Source organism: Tympanuchus pallidicinctus, unplaced genomic scaffold (assembly GCF_026119805.1).
Source record: "Tympanuchus pallidicinctus isolate F22 unplaced genomic scaffold, pur_lepc_1.0 scaffold8, whole genome shotgun sequence".
Classification (NCBI taxonomy): Eukaryota; Metazoa; Chordata; class Aves; order Galliformes; family Phasianidae; genus Tympanuchus; species Tympanuchus pallidicinctus.
The window spans coordinates 9,276,149-9,297,942 of NW_026294802.1; the positions used below are offsets into that span (position 1 = coordinate 9,276,149).

Genomic DNA, 21,794 nt, shown 5'->3' on the forward strand with positions numbered 1-21,794 from the left:
AGAAAATGCATTGGCATGTGGGTGGGGTTTATTGAAGCATCTAATTACATTTGGAAATTGAATACAGGTTCAGGATGAGCCTGGTTAAACACTTCTTTTGGTTGCATAGAATGACTGACCATATTTTCACAGCTGGAATTTCCTCTTTTTTTTTTTTTTTTTTTTTTTTTCAGTAAAATAACCAGCTTTTGCTGCATTCCTCTTTTAATAGTCCAGAAGAGTGGCACCACAGAAGAATGTCATATATGAGCACTCTACATCTCTTTTACATCTTAGTTTTCTATGTAAATCCACTTCTTCTAACAAGCTATTAGTTGGCATAGTTTGTGCATAGGAGTTCTTCCCATGCTTGGTCATTTTAATAGCATACTGACATTCATAATAATTATAAATATCTTGATGTGAGAAAAAATTCTTATGGATAGTATATGCTATAGGAAAAAAAAAGTTATACACATTTTGCTACATAATTTTTGGATCTAATTACCAAGTCATAGTAAAAGTTTACAATTAGCATTTAATAACAGTATTCCCTAGCATTTATTATATGTAAAGCATATGTACTTCAGGATGGATCAAGGTTTAAATACTGCTAATTTTGTTTTAAAAAAATCAGGGCTACATCTTAACCTAAATCAATATGCTCCATTGATTCCCAGGAAGCTTGGCAGGATGCATCAGCTGAAGAACTAGCACATTACTTTTATGTCTCTTAATGCTTTGCTCAACAGTTAAAAAAAAAAAATACTTCTTCACCTTTCAAGTAGACTGGAAAGGATGCCCATTTGTACATTAGGAGAATGGTTTTATCCATTGCATTTACAGACTTGCTCTTCTGAATCACATTAAGGAAGGGAGTAAGTCTCTCTAAAAAAAATAATTAGGCCCTAAACAATTAAAACAAGAGAATTCTGTCAACTGCATAAGTGTGCTTCAAGCCACTAAAGAGAATAAGTTCTTGAAGGATATAAATTTGTTGATAATGAAAAGTTGAACAAGAGCCAATTGACAGAAACAGAGGTCAGTGCACATACTGAACCCAAATTTACCTAATGACAGCTTATATTAATGACTAGAAATTCTAGAGTCATAACATGAAACTTCATATGCAAACTTTCATGAATCAGCCCTCCCTACAAGAAAAAAAACTTGGAGAAGAACATGTAGGAGAATTTCCATTTTCTTTATATACAATTGCTTGAGCTAGACAAATATGCAAGGTCAGCAAGAGTTGCAGCTGGGTTCTAATGTAAAAAACAAACAGAACTTCACATTTACTTTTAACATATGAAAGCAAAAAAACAAGCAAATGCAACAGTGCTGCCAGAAAATTGCTGCAGTGACAACATCCCTTAAAAGTTTCTGTGTGAAAGCATGAAGATTTTATCTCTGTGTTTAACAAACTACAGAAACTTAACATGTGTACAATGTCCATTTTCCTATAAAAATCTGCACCTGCAGAAAACTGCTAAAAGTTCTTGTACAGAAGCATTAATTAACAATATAGACAATGATGTAGTTGGACTATTTAATAATGACATAACTGAAATATTGTGAAGTTCTCTGAACAGAAGTGACATTTAAGACATGTATCTGCAATAGTTTACCCTTATACTTATCTATGTAATTGCAACTATTACATACAACCATTTTCCAGATCACATAAAATTGCATGTTCAGCAATTTAGAAATAATTCTCAATACTAAAATAATGCTACTGAAAAGTGCACATACTCTTCAAAGCAGAAGCAGACAACACACAGTAAAATAAAGCTAAAAAATTATTTGAAATAGTAATAAAGATTTACCTTCAAGAAATCACAAAAGCAGCACTTAACTAATTGTGTTGAAAGACTGTTGATTTTTTCCATTGCTTCTTAAAAGTGCAAAGTCTGGAAATGAATTTGTTAGCAGTAATGATGAGAAAAAAGAAATCCAGAGAGATGTGAGATGTTGAGAGCAATGTCACATTTCAATATTGAGGACTTTATTCCATTGCGCAGGCTCTATCTGCTCTGATTTTAGCAGTGACAGTGAGATTTAGCAAACAGAAGAGGGATTTAGAGAAAATCCTCACATTTATCTACATTACACAGACACTGTAGACAGGAAACAGCTGGGGGAGCATTTGCCTTCTCTCTCTCTCCCTCTTCTGGCAAAGTTACCGAGTAAGGACTTTTTTGGGCATGGTGACAAATAACATCATACCTTTGCATTTTAAAACTAGAGCACAGAAGCATATTTTTTCCCCTTTAAAAGAATGTGAATTAGTGACTGAGGGGTTAGCAGACAAAAAAGCTTATGCTGCCACGGAAAATAAGAGAATGTATTCTGGTTAACTTTCGGGTGGCTATGTGTACATTTGCATTTTTGTGTGTATGTGTCTGCTTTTCAAATAGACAAAAGCCTCCATAGGTAAAGGCATCGTCTGTATACCTTTATATTACTGTGTACGACTGTGCACATTTCATTCATGCAGAGACACAGGTATTTTATTTCATTTATTTTAACCTAGAGAGACGGGCAGACAGTTTACTTTGTTTTAAGTGCATCTTTACGTTACTAAACTTGGCACGCTTACATGCTGACTAACAAATAAAACCACTGACTCTCTGTGCTATTAACCCTAAAATAACAGTTTGTCATTTGCATAAAGTAAAAGAGTTGTTGAGCACTGCTTGTGCAAATAGGGCAAATAGGGCAAAACAGCCCTGTGATCCTTTAGCAACCACACAGAAGTCATACAATTTCCTAGAATTTACAGTACTATGAATGTAGTAACTCAAGTAGCCTAGTTTGAAGGGCTTCTCTTACTTTTATTTTAAATGCTCTCTTGTAATTGTAAGGCGATTTTCTCCTTTTTAGAAGCAATTTTCATAATTACTCTTAATAATTTAAGTGACACTGGGGAGGAGAGAATTTGTTAGTTCTGCAATACCTAACTTTTGCCTTTTTATTTTTCCTCAATTATGAGTATATTATAAATAACACCAGCTGGCCAGCAGCATGCTCTCACGGGTTATGATGTCATTCAAATCCCTCAACTGTGTTAGTGGCTTGCAGTGTGCTCCAAGCCAGCTGTTTTTCTATTTATAATGTATGCTTGCATTTCAATACTTAGCTATTGAGAATAAAATCGAGATGCTGTTTTATGGATACAGTTTGTACTTGTTAGCCTTTGATTTTGGAAGATGGCATTTAAAAGTAGAGCATTAATCAAGACTGCAAACAAATACATGTCACAAACCATAACAGGTAGATGTACTGTATTATTAAAAATAATAATTGAGGTCATATTGTTTCAGGTCCTCAGTTTTCAGATCCACTTTGAACCTTATCATACTAGCCAGGCAGAAAGGATGTAGTTGGTTATTAGTATCTTCTATAAATGGCTGATAGTCTGCTCTGTGTAATGTTAAGCTGGTTAGAGTTAGATAAACTAACTCCTTGGAAGGGGCTTCCTCTAATTTTGCATAATGGCAGAATCACAGGTAAGTTTGTTTAGTTGAGGCAATACCAATCAGAATTTCAAGTGTACCAATATGCATTTATACTGAAGGCACATTATTTTGTAATCCTGGTATATTTTATTAATTCCACTGTGATTCAAAGTTCATTGAGCAGTGGCATGGTTCTAAATATGCCTTGAGGATATTCCAAGGGATACCCCAACTTGCAGCACATATATCACTTATTTCACCATCCTAATAGGAGGAGGTGAGAAGAGTAGTACTATAGATGGATGCATGCACTTCTTCCTTTATCTTCCTAAATATTAAAAGGAATCAGTACATTTCTCACATCCCCACTGCCAAGGTTCAAACCTTCATTTTACTCCTCATGGTGGCTTTCTTGACTTTTTACCAGGCCTCCACTGGTCATGACAGCAACACACAGCAGAAGGTGGAACTTTTGTCTTTCATGGTAGTCAAAGAATTGTGGTTTCTCTCCATAGTACTGATCCATCTTCTTGCGATGGAGCCATTCTGAACTCTGTACCTTCATTCCAGCAATATAATTTGACTTTCGGAAGCACTCCATTTCTGTCTAATTGTCACTTTCAAGTGATTTTGTGAAAGGACAAGAAAACAATGACAGATTTTTGGTAATAATTTTTAGACTTACTGTTAAACAGCGCAATACATTTCTTACAACCCATTCCATATTTTTTTTTTCCTAGGAAATAAAACATTCCTTAGGACATATTTATCTGGGAATCACTACTCTCCTAAAACACAGCTTCTCTTCTGATCATTTATTCTACTCAGTATAGCAGTCTGCTAATTACTAGAGATTTTTTTTTTTCTTCCTGGTAAAAAGCTATTAGGTAATAAACCATTTAGAATAAATTGCTGTATGATTTACTTCTTAATGACTAGTTGCAGTTATATCTACAACTTTGAATAAAATGCACTTGTCAACTCCATAATGTATGGTAGTCATAAAAATACTCAGAAAAAAAAAAAAATCCATTGGACTCAGCAGAATTTCTCTAACTCTATAAAAGACAATAGTCTGAATATCTTTGGCTTTTTTTTCAGTGCCTGAAAGGCAAAGTGTATACTGTTCTCTTGCCTTCTCCTGTACTAGTTCACTGGTACCTATATTGAGTTACTTATTACATAGAACTGCTGTTTCTTTTCCTATATTAGGATAATAATTCTTCTGGAATCAAGGTAGAATCAGAATAGATACCATTGTCTTAAAAACAGCAATTCTGCACAGAACATATACAAATGCAGTGAGATACAAGCTGATTGAATGGTACTGAATGTTGTGGTAATATGTTCCCTGTTCCCCCCAAAAGGCAGAAGAACCTCTAGAAGAACACTGTCTTATCAGTCTTCCCTCAGCCCTTCAGTAGGCCTCCTTAGCCTATTTAGCCTACTGATTGTATTGACTGGTTTCTGAATTCATTTTGTTGCGCTAATGGAAATTGTATTGTATTTTTCTCCCTTCCCCTCAATTCCTTCCCCTTCCCTTCCCCTCCCCTCTCCTCTCCTTTTCATTTTTTGAGGAGACAATCATAAAGCTAGGCATTAAAGGCAGTATTTGTTTCCCTAAATCTGGGCATCCAGTATCATTTTTAGGGCTGTAGGATATCCTGCATGTCTTCCAGCTTCCACTACTGAAAGATATGTAATTCCTCTCTGTGTCATATCTGCTGACCCTAGATAGATTTCTCGGATAGCTTAGGGCATCTCAAATGGCCTTCAGCAACAGTGTTTAGGTAACTGAACCCCACCATAAGGCCTTATTTTGGCATGCTGATCTAGGATTCTTGTAAATGCAGACTTTGACCTGAGTATTACCTTTGGCTTCTTCATAAACAGAGATACTATATCTTCTGTCACTTACTATTTTTGTGATCCTTTTCTGAAAAGGTTTTAAAGTGGAGAATCAACATTTTCATTCTATCATAATCTGAATGTATATTTTCCTTATTTTCTTATTAGCATCCAGCTCAAGGTCTTTTGGTTTGGAGAATTCTCTTTTTATTTACTTCATTAATCATCTTGCTTGCTTTTGGATAAGATAAAATGTTATTTACAATGTAGCATTATTTCCTGAAAGACAGAAATGACTGCTTAGTTCTTACAGTCTCACATGAATTATTTACTTGTTTGCTATTGGAGAAGTTTAGCTTTCTTTTCTAGGAAACTTTGGATAAACAGGTGAAGGTAAATATTGTGTGAATAAGAAATGTTGCATTGAAATTCAAAGTAAGACAGGTAGAAAAATCCTTGCCAACTGTTTTTTTAAAAACTGGACTAACAAAAAAACGAGCTACCCCACTTTTTCCCATGGTGACCTAAGTAGTATCATCACTACATGAAAAACAAGGTACAAATTTGATGGGGAGAATAATGATGTTACATTTGAGCTGTCATTACAATGGTAGTATTGAAGAAAGACAAAAGAGAAGAGCAGTGCCATGAAAAGCAGTTTCTCTTTAGGGCAAAACAGGGAAAGTGCAAGTTTCCCGATTAAATGAGAATCAAGGAAATTGAAACCTTTTATGTTCACAGATCAAGAAAAACATGTTTCAAGAGAATGGGTGTGTGAGGACCTCAGTTCAGAGCTTCTTTTATGGGTAGAAGCGATAGAAACAACTGGTATTAATAACAGTCAAAATTAACCCATGGGTTCGTTAAATGAATGTACTGAGTAATTCTATAAATTTAGTTTATCACAGAAATTAGAGTGTCTACATTTGGAATATCCTTCAATATAATATATTATATTTTTTTCCACGGAGATTTAGAAAGTTTCTGCTAAAAATAGTACAAAGCCAAATACTGATCTTACTTTCCTATGCAAATGAAATACACATCAATTTTTATATGTACTGTTTTCGCAATTTAAATACTTAAGTAGATTTAAAAAACAAACAAAAAACCCACCACAATAACATCTATTATGGAAATTACTTACTTAATTAAGTGACAACAGATAACGTGCAGTTATTTCTGGCAAAACAAAAACTATACAATATGAAAAGTAGTGTAAAACTAACAAAACTAAAATGTCAAAAAAAATAATAATGTGTTTCAACATTTTTTGAAAGCATAGTTTTTAGGGTATTTTTTCAATTTCTGTTTTGTGGGAAATTTTGAAATAGTTTATTCTGATTCTGAATAATCAGAATACCAGAATTTTCCATTAAACTGGAAATCCCCGGTTTCAGCCGTCTGTAGTCTTGTTCTCCCTTTCCCAATGTTAAGATCATCTGAATAGATCATCTTTGCTCCAAGAAATTGCTTTTTTTTTTTTTTTATTTCTAAAAGAAACAAAAAGTCAGAATTAACAAAGAAAGAAAATTGAAAAATATTACTGCATAGTGCAATGCCTGCATACAGGGAAAGAAGGCAAAACAAATGGGAATTGCAGTAGCCTGGGAAATATGTATGTTTGACTTCCACTGCCACTTAAATGTCTGTGTCTCCCAGAGATACATGTATGACCTTAGGTATTTCTCTCATTTTCTAAACTTTTACTTCCACAAGTAGATGAATTGTAGAGATATTTGTTTTTCCTGAATGATCTCAAAGATGCATCTCATGTATTTTTGAACAATAATCTACCAGATATATGAAGACTGTTCTGAAAGTAGTGCCTCCTCTTTTGTTAGCCCACAACATGAGAGGCTGGATGTTGGTGGCATGGCAATAGAAGCTGAACCTTCCTGCCAAAATTGTACTTTGCTGCCCTGCAACAGATGGCAGCAGAGAGGCACCAAACAGTGAAAGTGAGCACAGGGAGGCGGTGGGTTGTGCATTTCAACAGTGGTGGCAGTGAGTCATTTCTGCTGGCGCAGATGTTTGTGAGCATGATATGCAGGCTCTTCTTCATCGCTGGCAGAAGCGCATGGCCAATGGTTGTGTCTACATTCAAAAAAGGTGTTTTGTAGCAGAGAATTTTCTCTATCAAATTACTGTTCTCTTTGTTGCAGTTTCTATGAGAATAAATAGGAGGCATTACTTTCGGAATTATGTACGTGGTTTATAGTGTTCTTCCTTTTCCACATATTATGCATGTGAATTCTAATGCCCATGCTATGATTTGTTTTTCTATTTTTGCTGCCTTAGAAAGGACTGTAAAAGAGAACAAACTGAATATTGTGCATCCTGTCATAGATTCGTTGTATATTTTTCCATGCAAATCAGACAGAAAACATGGCAAAAATATTTATTTCACATTGACCTGAAGAACTCTTGCATGAGTAAGAATAAAGAATACTTATCCCTGCTCTATAACTTTCTTGTAAGCAAACACTTAGAGATGAAATAAGATGTCTTTAAGGAAAAAGAAACAGCCCCTTACTCTATTTTTAGTTTATTTAATTTACTACTAATTCAGTCTTATACGACACTGCTTAGGACTCTTTCTTCTGGGTTCATTTCTCTTCACACTCGTGATTTACTACACCTAAGTGGCTTATCTCATAACATTTCTGCATTGTTTCTTGGACAGAAGCCAGTATGTTCTGCATCTTCAAAGGCTGAGCCCCCTTACTGACCTTTTTATTAGATTTCTTTCTTCAAACAGAAGATACTGATACGTTGCTTCTAATTTGACCTATTAGCTACAATGAGCAAGTTTATTTTTATCAAAACATTAAGGGCTTATGAAAAATTAACAGAAATCCATAAATAATCTTCAGTTAACTATAATCTTCAGTTAACTATAACTTCAAGATTTTGATCAGGTTTGCTTTCATTAAGAAACTACCGAATCATTTATTTAGCTATTGAGCTAGTAAAATCACCAGAATTCCAATGACTGTACAGAAACAACCCACAAAATAACAAAATTTACACAAATAAAAGCTACATTGATTCTTATTGATGTGTGCTCCGCTGTGATAAAAAGATAACCAATGTCATTTAATATCCAGCCTCCATCTATATATCCCTAGGGTATAGAAACCATTTCTGCAACTGTTGTCCTAAGAAGTATTATTTAGAAGAATAGTAAGTGCAAATCTATCTTAACTCACCCACTCATGAATTCTATGGTTCTGAAGAATAACTGTTTAGTAAGTGTGATGTATTTTTCACCTTTTATTTTCACCAGATTTTTATTTTATTTTTTTTTTTAATAGCATATGCTTTCTAAACACTGATGGTAGTTTAGGCCATTAAGACTTTTTACAAAACTGTGGTTTCAGATTTTGATGCATCCTGCATTTGAGTGCATTGAAACAAATGAAAATGTGTCTTTCATTTCTAATAGGTCTTAAATATATCTGTGCTGAATTGTGCTGCGTATTATCATTTTTTACCCTGGTGTTACAGTCCACTTGAGCCATTACTGCAATCACTTCCATATTTTCCTATCTGTAAAATATGAACAACAATTCTGAAATACTTTGCAATGTACTTTAAGGATTATAGACGGAAAACAGAACGAGCCAGGCTATGTATTTTTTGGAAAACACTATGGTGGCCGGAGCAACACCTCTCTATATTTATAGGAAATGACAAGTTACTGTGTAGCCCTGCTCATATTATGTCTCTGTCATCTTCCAAAAGTGTTAAGCATAGCTGGATGAAGCCCCAACAGATGCTTCCTTTTACTTATTTTCTTCTTTTTCCCTTTACACTATCCACAAGTGTTCGTGTCAAGGACCTTATTTGCAACCCTTTTTTTTTTTTTTCCCCTGGAATTACTATTCTTTATCTGATGACTATATGATAAAATATATAAAGTTAGTAAGATAACAGTTGTGTTACTTGTCATGCATAGGGAGCAGTTTAATTAGTAAACCTTAGTCCATGTCTGATTTATAGAATAGTATTCTGATTCCAAGAACAGATTCATTGGCTCTAAACTTTGTTTTCAGTCCCTAAACCTGCACATGGGTTAAGCCATGCTCCTGCACAGGGGAGAAAAAAGAGTATGAAGAAGGAAAAGAAACAGCTGGCAGAGAGGCTACTGCCAGGATTGCTTTCTAGTGGGAAAGAGGAAAAGGTACATTGGTTGGTTTCTTTAGATACTAATTGGTAGTTACCATTTAGGATTGCTAAGATTTATTTGAAACTAACTTTCCATAACTGTTTACTTTCCTTCAGTGTTATGTAGAATATTTGTTAGATCTTTAAAAAATAAAAAAAATAAAAAAAACCCCCACAAATCTAAAATGTTTTGTCACATCCAAAACCACACAAAAAAGTAAGAAAGCAGGTTTTATTGTCATGAAAAAGGAGCAAGCTCTGTAAGAAGTGTCATGGGACAGAAATTTAGATGGTGGAGATAAACAAGACTCATAAGCCAACTGACTTAATTGTTTGGAATTTTAGTATTTTTCCAAATGACTGAAAGACGGAATACAAATTTACTTCAAATTTTGCTATCCATTTAAATGGAGCTTTCATTTTTCTGTGTTTTCATTTTATAGCTACCACATCTTCAATTTGTGAAATCATTATTTTTCTTGCATGACTATTTTTTTACATAGGGCATTTTATAGATCAAATATTATTACTGCTTTTATAGAGAAATGTTGCTGTTTAGAATCTTTATGGGTAATGACATTATCATTATAGGATAGATCTGAATACTGGTGCAATTTTGAGAGGCTTCAATCAGTGGTTCAAAAAACTTTAATATTTGAAAAATGTAGTGATGTGTGTGGCAAATTGTATCAGTGGAACAAAAATCTTTTCTTGCTCTTTAATTTTGTAAGTTTTTACTTATATATTTATTTTTCTATCCTTGTGTTTCTTGACTAAATAAGAATTACACACACAGCTGTCTACATATATTTTGCAATGTTTGTGGTGTTTATTTTGTTGCTCTGTCACATGGCGAATGACTCAGATTTTTATCAAGACCAATAAAGCAACCTCCGATGCCATAAGTAGACTTTTTGACAATGTCAAAATGACAATGTCAAGTTTCGTCCATTGGTGGTGATAAACATTGCTGACAATCTCTCAGTTCTAAATTTATGAATCCTTAAATATTATCTGAGCTTCTCTTTACATGTGAAGTGGTAGGGAATGTTTCTATACTCATTAATACCAAATATACATGCTATTGACTCATACAGAAATGCAAGTCTGAGCCCTATCAGCTCTGAACATAAAATCCTGTTTCTGCTGAACAAGGCATAGCAGAATTCAGGGCTGATTTGATTTGTGTAGGTTTTAGAAGACGATATGGCATGTAATTCTTTATAACATTACAGAGATGTCAGCAGTTGTTATGTAAGTTGGCATAAAGACTACAGGTACAAAATCAAAACAAAACCCGTCAAAACTTCAGCAAATTTTAAAAAGTACAGTGAGTTTCATTTGAAGCTTTGTGTCATGTAAACTTGTAATATTTTTGTATAGTATTACAGCTCTAAAACTGCATATACTAATCAATAAACCATGGGTCCAACAGCAAAATTGAAACCTACTGTCTTCGAATGTGCTGATTTTGTGAAATGGGTCGCTTCCACTGGTGCAGATTTTTCCAAATGTGGTATGCAGGCTTTTGTTCATTGTTGGTGAAAATGCACAGCTAATGGTGATGACAATGTAGAAAAATGGTATCTTGTAGATGAGAACTTGCTCTATCAAATATTGTTATTGTGCTCTATTTTATAGTTTCCGTGGAAATATAGGAAGCAAACTTTTGGAGCAGCATCCATTGTGATTGCTCTATTTGATTCTATTCATATTAGAATGTCAGTAAGAAATCCCATTCAATTCCTAGCTCATACATGTGGAACAAGATTTGTTTGCTTCTTTTGCCCCTCCCCTCAAGGTAGGAAAAAAAGACTTCACAGTTGAAATATCAAGCACGTCATACAAGAAAAAAAAAGAAAAAAAAGATCTACTGTTGCACCTGAACCCTTTAATAAGCCCCCAATGTACACTTAATTTTTTCCCTGAATAAGGGAGAATTTCTTAGGGAAAAATTCTATGTGGTCATGTAATTACAGATTAATACAGTATGGAATCATGGCTACATGAGCAGCTACATGTTTGGCATTGCCCAGACCACTTTCCAGTCTTGTAAAACACCTATCTGAATAGCAAAAATGTCATTTCTTGGGCTTTGAGCACTTCTTTTCCTCATGTTTCTCTCTTCCTGCCACAAAATTATTGTTGCTTCTCCATGGCTGCACAGCCTGTGTTATTGTGGCCAGTGCTGTTGAGTAATGCTCTTACAGAGGCTATGTTTATACTTCACAGGGTGAGCAACTTGCACACTGTCTTTCTTTGGAAACCACAGCAAAGTGTACATATTCAAGCCTTAACTCAAGATTCAGGATGTGGACAAATGCACACCTGAACTAGGAAGCTTTAGGTCTGCTTCTCAGTGCTCAAATGGAGTCACAGAAACCTCAATGGCTAAACACTGTCTGGGAAAGAGTCTCTCGTATTTTCATGTTGCGCAGTTTTCTGGAGGTACTAGTTGCATGACCTTGTCTATATTAGTATATATGATGAAGTAATTGAGGTGTGACCATGATTTACTTGGGAAGCTCTGTCAAGAATGTCTGCCTGCTGAAAGAAATGTTTTTTAGCTGATGCAGTTATTCTCCATAAAGGTGTACAGGGAGGCACTGGTGTCAAAAGAGATTTGTAACAGATGTTAATGACAGTTCCTAGGTTCTTGATTCTATCTCTGCAGCTACAGATGTCTATGTTTTTCTTTCCTTCCTGCTTTGTAGTCATGCGTCATGCCGTGCATAGTAAAAAAAAAAGGCGGTCGCTTTCCACTGGGGACTTGATGGGGAGACATTTTTAATATTGTTACAGACCCTTCAAGACACACAGTGTTTAAAATTATTTATTAACTTATTTCAAAATTAATTTAGCCTGAATTTAATTCTAATTATGTGTGATATTTGTTTAAAAGACAGTGTTTGAATAATATGCAAGACAGAATCATTTCGCTTTTGTCTATTCATCCAAACTGATCGGCGGCTTTACTACTTGCAGACCTGTAAATATATTTAAATGTATGCTTAAAAACTGTCCAGTGTGGTATGAGTAGTGACATCTTTTCTCAAACTGACTGCAGGAACTGGCAAGTAATCCTCAATTTAATGAAAATGTTCTCAAAATCATGTTTCAAAACACAGTATCTTAAACTTGCATTATGTGAACATTTCTGGTTTTGGTTGATTCATGTGTTATAAGAACCAGCTGAAGTTCATGATGTAACCATGTTAACACTTTTTAATAGCTCTTTGAGAACACAACACAATTGTGTTAATGATAATCAGTTAAAGACTCTATTTGTTCCAGATGTTACTTTCCTAGGCAAAAGAAAAAAAAAAAAAAAAAGAATTTATTCTGTGTCCCTGTTTAATATCGTCTACTCAAAAAGTCCTAATGCTAACCTAATATTTTTCTTTAGATAACATGCTAGGAAGGCGTATCTTGAGTTGAATGAGAACTGTGAAAGAGAGATGCCTAGAAAAGCATTTTCTTTTTTCAGTCATGGGCCTTCAGTTCCCAGTGGCATACAGTTCCACACCACAAAATCACTATAATTGGCATGGCTGGCAACTCCTTCTCTCATTGTCAAACAGATCCTTTACAGTAAATTTGTAGGAACTCTGAAATTGAGCTAATACCAAAAGTATCAGAAGAGAAAAAGGAAACAAACCACACACAGATTCAAGCATAGCAATACACGACTGATCTTTGATAAACCATAAAATTAAGTGACCTATATTAACATGTGCAAAAACAATATTTTTATGTTCTTATATTTCAAAGGTTTTTGCAGGAGAAACTTGCCATTCTGTGCCTCGTTGCCAACACTGAGTACATTTTACTAGTCTTAGATGGACATGTTCTGACTTGTTCAAAAATGTTAAATAAACACCGATCTTTAGGTTATAACTTCAGGGAAGAAATCAAAACCTTGTGAGGTGGTGAAATATTATACATTTATGTATTTTATGTAACTTCTGTGTTACAGTAGGAGCTGTCAAATATTTTTAGTCATTTCAGTAGGCTGGAGGAAATGACTTTTTCCACAACTTACCCTTCCTATGTGAAAAGACATGGTGGCCCTTCACTCTCACAGAAAGCAAGAAAGTTATTTGTGAGTCCTAGAGTTATGTAGGAAATGTTTTGGAAATGGTTTTAAACTAAAAGATGGGAAATTTAGACTGGACAAAGGAAAAAAGCTGTTTTACAATCAGGGTGGTGAGGCACCTGTACAGGTTGCCCAGAAAAGTGGTGGTTGCTCCATCCCTGGAGACACTCAAGGTCAGGCTGGAAGGACTCTGAGTACCTAATCTAGCTGTGGGTGTCCCTGTTCATTGCAGGGAGTTGAACTGGATAGCCCTTAAAGGTCTCTTCCAACTCAAAAAATTCTATGATTCTATCCTCTTAAATGCTTTGGCGAATCTCCCTGACAAGGGCAGCTCAGGGAGAGTATTTGTACAAGACTCCAATGAATATTCAATGATTTTCAACCATTCATTTTTACACCATATCCTTGGGGTACAGTCTCTTGTAGGTAGGTACCTCTTGTAAGGATAGTTTCCTTTGCTTTATATCAGAAACACTCTATGGCTCCTCATATTGCCTTTCATTAGGGAGCTTTCTCAGTACATCCCTTTATCACTGCCATTGATTTTTCCATAATTGCATGACAGGAGAGGTGTAAGGGAGGAAGTAGAATGCTTCAAGGAGGGAGGTGAACCTGCTGCCCAGAAACAAAGCAACCTAACATCCTTATGCGTATATGTTCACTGTTTCCCTATCATCAGTACATGTTCCATTGAAGTCTCTTTTTCTTTGCTGCACCAGGATCTTTTGCTGTAACAGCATTTACTCAATTCTGGGCATGCATCATGAGCATACTTGGTAATATTAATGAGACTACAAGAATTTAGCTACATGGAATGACTGCCATGTATCCATTGAGTTTTTCTCTGGTTTTCTTAAAGCACAGAGGCATTGCATATGGAGCAAGTGGATTTCTGGAGAGTGCTATAAAGATCATTAAAGACTACAAAATTAATATAGGGAAAATATGAACTGTCAATGTTAATTCCAACCCAGTGAAGACTTCAGTCTTCATAGATAATGCTCTTGCATAATAAAGGAAATTTACCATCTATATCAACGTATATTAGGCATTAGATAAAAATAATAGGTTTTTTTTTTCATGAACAGCAAACCTGGATTTTGTTCTTAAGTGTAAAAGTAATTTCTACTTTTCAATTTAAGCAGATTGTATTTGCCTTACACGAAGACAAAAAAAACGTTAAAAGTAGTGAAACATCAATGACAGATCTTTTTTGCTCTGTTTTAAAACTGAAAGAGAAGAACACAAAAGACAGAAGATATTTATAACAAATGCAACCAAAATCTATATGAAAAGGCTATCCATATTAATTGCAGTCAGGTTAGGAGTTGACATTTTTACAGAAGCACTACCCTTAATGGGCTGCTTTGTTTGGATGTTTTCCAAGTGTTAGTGGGTTTTTGAAGGTGGATTAGGAAAAAGCAGAAAATTTAAATATCAGTTGGGTAGTAACAAGGATTTTCAAAGCTTGCAAGAAAAAAATGTTCTCTAAGAGCAACATGTGCATGTGGAACAACAATGAACAAAGTGAGTGCCACTAGCCTTCTCTGTTGTACTGATTTATTGTCTTCTCCACTGTGTATTCATTAAAAAATGTCCATTATTACAGTTTCTCTATACTACTGCAAAAAGGACATTCTGCCTTACCAAAAAGTAAAAGATTGAAAACAAACAGGGTTGTGATGAGATCCTTCTCAATGTCTGACAGTCATTCTTTGGGAAGTAACTTGCAATCACTTTACTGATCAGTGTTGAGGATGTTTTGGACGCCTTCTCTGCACTCTTTTTAGGTTAGGTGGATAGAATCACTTGCCTTGACTTCACAGTGTTGAATACATAGAACTGAAGTAAACAGAGGTGGGTTTATTGGAGGAGTGCTGCTGTGTTTTTAGTCACTTTAACAAACAGCACGCTCTTCTTACTTTTGCTGAATGGTGTGATCTTGCCTGCTAAGACTGCTGTTTTGGCTTAGTAGGAAGGAGATTGTGGACATATAGATAGGAGAGAGATTCCACTGTCATTATTTGCAATAGGAGAAAGGACTGGAGGCTTAGGTGTCTGCCTCATTACATTTCTCCTCACAGGGAATGCTGAAGTCCACTTCCTCTTTCTTATCCCCATGGACACGATCATGATCTTCTCCCAGATGTGAACATCTTGTATACAAATAAAAATGCCTGCTTTATGAATTTGTTCTGTTTAGAAGGGTTTTTGAAGGGAGGCATGGAGGTTAGACTGTCTGATCCATGATTGTATTAGGGCAGGCTGTGCCTTCTGATTTGATGCTTTGGAATACAGGGCTATGTGACTGGAGTACACACTACCTGAGCTGTGTAAAGAATTCTGTGTAAAGAATTCTGGAAGAGAGCTCTCTGGGGTTTCACTTCTTGACATTGCTTGACGTGCAATGCTCTAAGTTCTTCATAAAGGAGATTTAAAGTGCTAGATAATGTGGCCAGTCAGAGAACTTGGTTTTGAATGTGCTGGTGAAACTGTAACAAGACAAACTAACTGCAACACAGCATTTGACTCCTTCTGGCCATAGCCCTGGCATGGCTGTTTCAACATGTGCCAAGCCGATTATAGTCTGCAGGAGATGATGTGCCAATTGAGAATTGCTGGAAGGCAGGCCAACATCAAAACAGTTAGAGGGTAAACTGCTTGTTGACTTTGTGAGTGACTTCTGGGAAGAGGGGCAGCCTCTGGCAGCCTCTGAAATAGTTGAGAATGGAAGGAAGTAGTGTCTTCTCAAAAATGCAGTTTGGGGTGGTTATGAAAAAATAACCCTTGTATCTCTTTGAGAAGAGAGTGGGAAAGATAGATTGAGTTTATGGACTCACGTGGGGGCCGTGAATGAAGAAACTTGCTGGTTTAGTTAGGAAACTGGTTAGCTTTTTCTTGCTCACTCCAGTTCCACCCAGAGAACTGGGGCCCTATATGAGCCAATGAAGTGAGGGTGGTTTGCGTTACATTACGCTTCATTGGCTACAACTGAATAAGCAAAAAAAGCAAGGCTTTTAAATCCTAAACACATTTAGTAAATATGGTCACATATCATGCAGATGCCCTTGAATTTTATTCTTTTTGCAAATTATAAGTTGACCAGTGCCCCTCAGTTGTCCATGGCTAGCCTTCTTAATGGAAGATGAAATTTACAAGACATAGCTATATTTCTTTGCTTTCATCTGTGCTTAGAAGAGTTACAGTTGGAGTCGGAGTTGACAGATAAACTTGTGGCACTTAAATCCAGACACTTATTCAATATGAAATGTACTTTATTCATTAAATCAATCTTCGTCTGCATATTTTTCCTTCTGCCCTCAATTCTCTGTACCACTACAACCAAAAGGAGTTGTAGTGTCTGCATATTTTTAAAATAAACAGAAAAATCCTTGATGGTGCTGTACTAGATGTTCCTGATAACATGTTGCCAACAGAAAAGTTCTCATCCTTTAAGAAAGTTTCTCAAGTGGTCATGACACTCTCGATCATGTAAGCCTTTCTTCAGAACAGACATTCAGTGCCCTCAAATGACTCTTCAGACTTGGCTCAGAAGCAGACTGACACAAAAGGGGCTAATTAACACACACATTTTCATGTGGAGGGATCTGTTTTCCAAATAGATTTTTACCAGCAATATAGCTGATGAGCTGAATCTGCTAGGGTTGTTTCTTCCATCCAATTTGAATGAAAATGGAAAAGAGAGATAGGAGTGAGGCATCTAATTCCAGATGTGACGAAACAGACAAGATGAATTCCTTTGAGCTGAACGTCTGTCATGTTAAATTTCTTCTTAAATGAAGCAAGGCACAAAATATAAGGGAAACAATTTAAAATATATATGAATGTTACACGTGTCATGTCATAGCCACAGGAAATATCTCAGGCATTCTTTCTAGAAAAGAGGCAGAAAGGGTAGAAAGAAGGTCCTGAATTATAACACTGGATTAGAATGATGAAGGCAATACTAAATTTTTAATTTCTACTATAGACTTTAAATCTATAGACCTCATTCTGTTACAGATTTCATATTCCCTGCAAATTGTTTTGCTCTACACAAAGGTTTAAAGCTACACGCGTATCTGCCCAGGTAATCATGAAAGAACAGTGACAAAAAGGTTGTAAATTTAGTAGAATACAGAAACCAAATAACATCACCTCCACCCCCTCACACACACTCCCCAAGCCAGTTATCCAGATATACTTAATGTGCAGGGCCTCAGGTTCTCCTACTTACTTCCAGATGTTCCCTGCTCCACTGGGTTTTACTCTGAAGCAATTATTATTTTACTGTCATCATTATGGGAAATTATATATGACTCTCTTCCCACCATAGCAACAACTACCAAGTGTTGATAGCTAATTGCTGCAGACTAATCCACTGCATGTACCCTTATATCTGTCTGGGTATTGTAGTAGCTGCTACGACAGGGCTCTAAAGATAAGAACAGATTTTCACAAGTTTAAGTGCATCACAAGGAGACCATTGTAACATTGTGCCCTTTGGATTAACATAAAAGAAATGATTTCTTTTTCAGTTTATCAAAGGAAAATTAAAGTTCCTTAGACATCAGTTACATTAAACCTGAGCCTTTAATCATACTGACAAGGAAAGATAGAGAATTTGAGCTAAAGCACAAGCTTAAGGCTTGTGTTTATAGCCTTAATGTTGGATTGCTGGTATTTAACTCTGAGTAAGCTACTAATATTTTAAGGGGGAAAATGTATCTCTCTGAAGATATATACTTCTTTATCATTTAAATTGAAAACATTCTATCCTATCTATGTACATTCATCTCCTATGGTAGACTGGATTTTTTTTTCTCATTCCAACAACTATTAAATAATTTTCTAGAAGTGATTCATTCAGAAATCAGCTTCTTTTGCACCCAGCAACATAAGAAACTCAAACACAATCTGACTCTCAGTAACACTACCTAGGTAGTCCTTGTTACTTACGGAAACTTATTTGCAGCATTACCAATTAGCATACTGATAACTATTATAAATAGGTACTGGCCCAGCTTCTAGAAAAGCTTTTAAGAAATTGTTAATAAAAAATGCTAAATATGAAATGTCTCTATAAGAAAGTAAGGAAATGTTCTGAAAATAGTATGCAAAGGTAATCTTGCAAATGAGTCGATGTACAGTTATTTGGCATTATAGACTTTATCTACATTTGACCAATAGAAAAATGAACAAGCAAGTTAAAGGTCTACTAAGATAGAAAGCCTGCTTTACAAACAGCTGGGGGTAATTATAAAACCATGGCAAGCTATCAACAGTGGAGATGTTACTTTCAGTCTGGAGCCAAAGGAATAGGAGTCAGTTAAAAAGATGATTGTGAAGAAGGAATAGGAAAGAGCTGTAAATATAATAACATAAAATGTCACCTTAAAAGCAGGAGAGGGAGTAATTAAAGAGTATACAAGCAACATAAAACATGTACTTTCAAAAGAACAGTATATTTTTAGAGACAAAAGAGTAGAAATAGTTTAAGAATTATCCAAGGTCAAGCTTTATCAGATATTACCAAAAATCAAACTCAAACCCTAAATCAAATTCTTGTCCACCTCTTCTCTTCTACTCTTCCCATTCCTAATAAGTGGGCTTATTGCACCTTTTTACTTTCTTGCCATGTTTTCTGCTTTCTCCTTCACTTCATTTTGCAGTGCAGCAAGTATTATGCTACTATAATTCTGCTATGTAATGTGCTCTTATTTTCTTTCATTTGTGGGTATTTTCATGGGTTGTCTATCTTCTTGTCTCCTTTAACATAAATTTTCCCTTTCATTGCTATCTCTTTGCTAACTGCAACAAGCTGGAATATTTGAGATGGATGTTTCTAATTACACAATATCTTTTGCTATGAAGGATCTCCAGTCATTGAATACCACGGGTGATATCTTTTGCACGCAAAAGTATTCAGAGCTAATGTTAATACTCAAAAACCCAAAGCCCAGCAGGAGATAGATTTACATGGTATGACCATTTAAAAAGCAACAGCGAAAATACCGAGGTGTGGAATCTTTAGCGTAAGTAGCCTAGGAAGAAGGACAGCAAATATCGTACTGCTTTAAAAAAATACAGTGTGCCTTCAATGACTTGCTAACATCTTAATTAAAACTAGCATGAAAAATACTCAACAGATATGAATGGTACTTCATATAGCAGTATATGTATTTAATGAAAGTCTATTATCTACAAATCTTCACTCAGTAGAATGTTACTACAGTCAGTAAACAAATATCATTAAATAGTTTTCAAGACTGGAGTTGATTCTCTTTAAGTGTCTTTTGATATTCAATTCTACAGTGATGTAAGGTGCAGTAAGTCCACAAGAGATTTAACACTTTGGGTGATTCAAGAAGAGTAACTTTTAAGAATTCACTTCTTGTGAAGTTTTAAAAATGTAAGCAAGAGTGAACCTAGACCCAAGAGAAACTATGGGGTGATGGTTGGCCTTTTTGTTCAGAACCAAAAAATAATGCTGAGCAAGACAAGGCCATCATCACAAGAAAAAGGGGAATGAGAATAAACAACGCTATCACCTTTCACTAAAAACTGACATCTGAAACAGCTAATAAAAACCTGTAACTTCCAAGTTTAATTACAGTTTGACAAAACTAACCTGAATTTAAGTTGATTTTGAACTTACAGATTTTCTGATATGTCCTCTACAGTCAAACTAGTTCTTTAATTTGGTTTTTCCTTTTCTTAAATTATTTTCCTGTTGAGTTTACACAATAAAATTTTTGCCTTTTGGATCCACTGGTTACAGCTCTGAAATATCAATTTATGATTTAAAGAATGGTAGGGAGCATCAGGTATATGTTTGCATATTTTTAGCATAAGTTGTTACAGAAAACACTATATAAACACCACAAAAGTTTTTGGCAACAAATCTTGAAAGCTGTTGAAAGAAAATGTTGAGCCATGAGAAAAATAAAGGAGTGTTTAACTTTTTGTGTTGATGTGTACTGAATATGTATTCCTCTGTTTGTGAGGTGTCAAGTTTAGCATGCTATTTAACCACAGCCTTTTCTAGTGGCTGAGGTCTAAACTTGACCCAAGTGCATGTTTAGCCAGATGTCATTTGCGATTACTGGAATTTGGACTGACTTTCAGATAAACCACAAACCTGGATGAATGTTGTTCCAGATGCATTATCTTATAATCCTAAAGAAAATAAGATTTCAGATGAAAGGACTATAGAACTTTTCTTTGTATGAGCTTTAAAAGCTAAGGCTAATCCTGGGATCAACAAAGAGGTTTAACCTACCACTGTGTGAAATTTTAGCCAAACAGAACTTAAGAGTCTTAATACATTTGTACTACCATGAACTAGTAAAGGAATATTCAAAATTAATCAAATTGGTTCAGTGACCTTAAAACATGTAAAAAATTTTCACCTTAAGACACTTCAATATAGCATGATGTGTTTCAACTTACGTTGTGCTATCAATGTCTTGATGATGTACATATATTGATTATTCTTCATTATCGGGATCTCTTTACATAGTGTATTATCTAGAAAGGTCATGGAGGTACTACAGCTTAATTTAAAGTCTTCCACTGAATATCTGGAGGAAAAGGAACTGGGAGGAAAATAGTGTTTTTAAGTGTCTTTTCCTCAGTCAATAAATAGCCACTGTACATTTATAAGAATACTATATGTATACTGTATGAATGTTACTACTCCTCAATCTTACTCATCTGTTCTGGAGAAGGCAATCCAAGCTATTAGTTTAGTTACAAACTTTTAGCTCATTAGAGATCTTGGGTGATGCCTCCTCCCACACATAGTATCCCTGGTGACACAAAAATAGAACAGCAGCATAAGCCCGCTATCTTCTGTAGAGCTGAAGGTCCAGTATTGTTAATGCCATTCTGTCATCCTTGATTTCAGATTAGGTTACAGTGTATTAACATGCTATCATCCATCAGCTCAGCTGTGACAGATGTAAATGGATCTTAGTCTGTAGCACGAGTAAAAATGTGTCTCAGTTGAAGTTGTCTTCTTTGTAGGTGAAATATTTCACAGTGTTTTCTCTTTCTTTCTGGCTAAGAGTGAACAGGCAGACAAAGAAGATAGCATGTTGTATCATAATTTGTTACAGCACCAGGCCCCTGCTCTTGATAGCGGGACATTGTTCTGGATTACTTGAACCAAAAGAGGAAAAAATATGTGTATATGTGTATGTATATATATATACATACATTTATATACATATCCTTAA

At 35.3% G+C, this 21,794-nt stretch overlaps 1 protein-coding gene and 1 long non-coding RNA gene across 2 annotated transcripts in view; one reads left to right on the forward strand and one right to left on the reverse strand.

The window, feature by feature from the left end:
• IGF1 (insulin like growth factor 1) overlaps window positions 1-2,092 on the reverse strand; it is a 55,334-nt gene extending 53,242 nt beyond the window's left edge. The window contains exon 1 of the mRNA XM_052668584.1: window positions 1,809-2,092. Within this exon, the coding sequence (XP_052524544.1) occupies window positions 1,809-1,871 (63 nt within the window). The 5' untranslated portion in view covers window positions 1,872-2,092. The remainder of the gene's footprint in view (window positions 1-1,808) is intronic.
• LOC128073538 (uncharacterized) overlaps window positions 1-21,794 on the forward strand; it is a 90,196-nt gene that overhangs the window by 19,937 nt on the left and 48,465 nt on the right. The window lies entirely within an intron of this gene.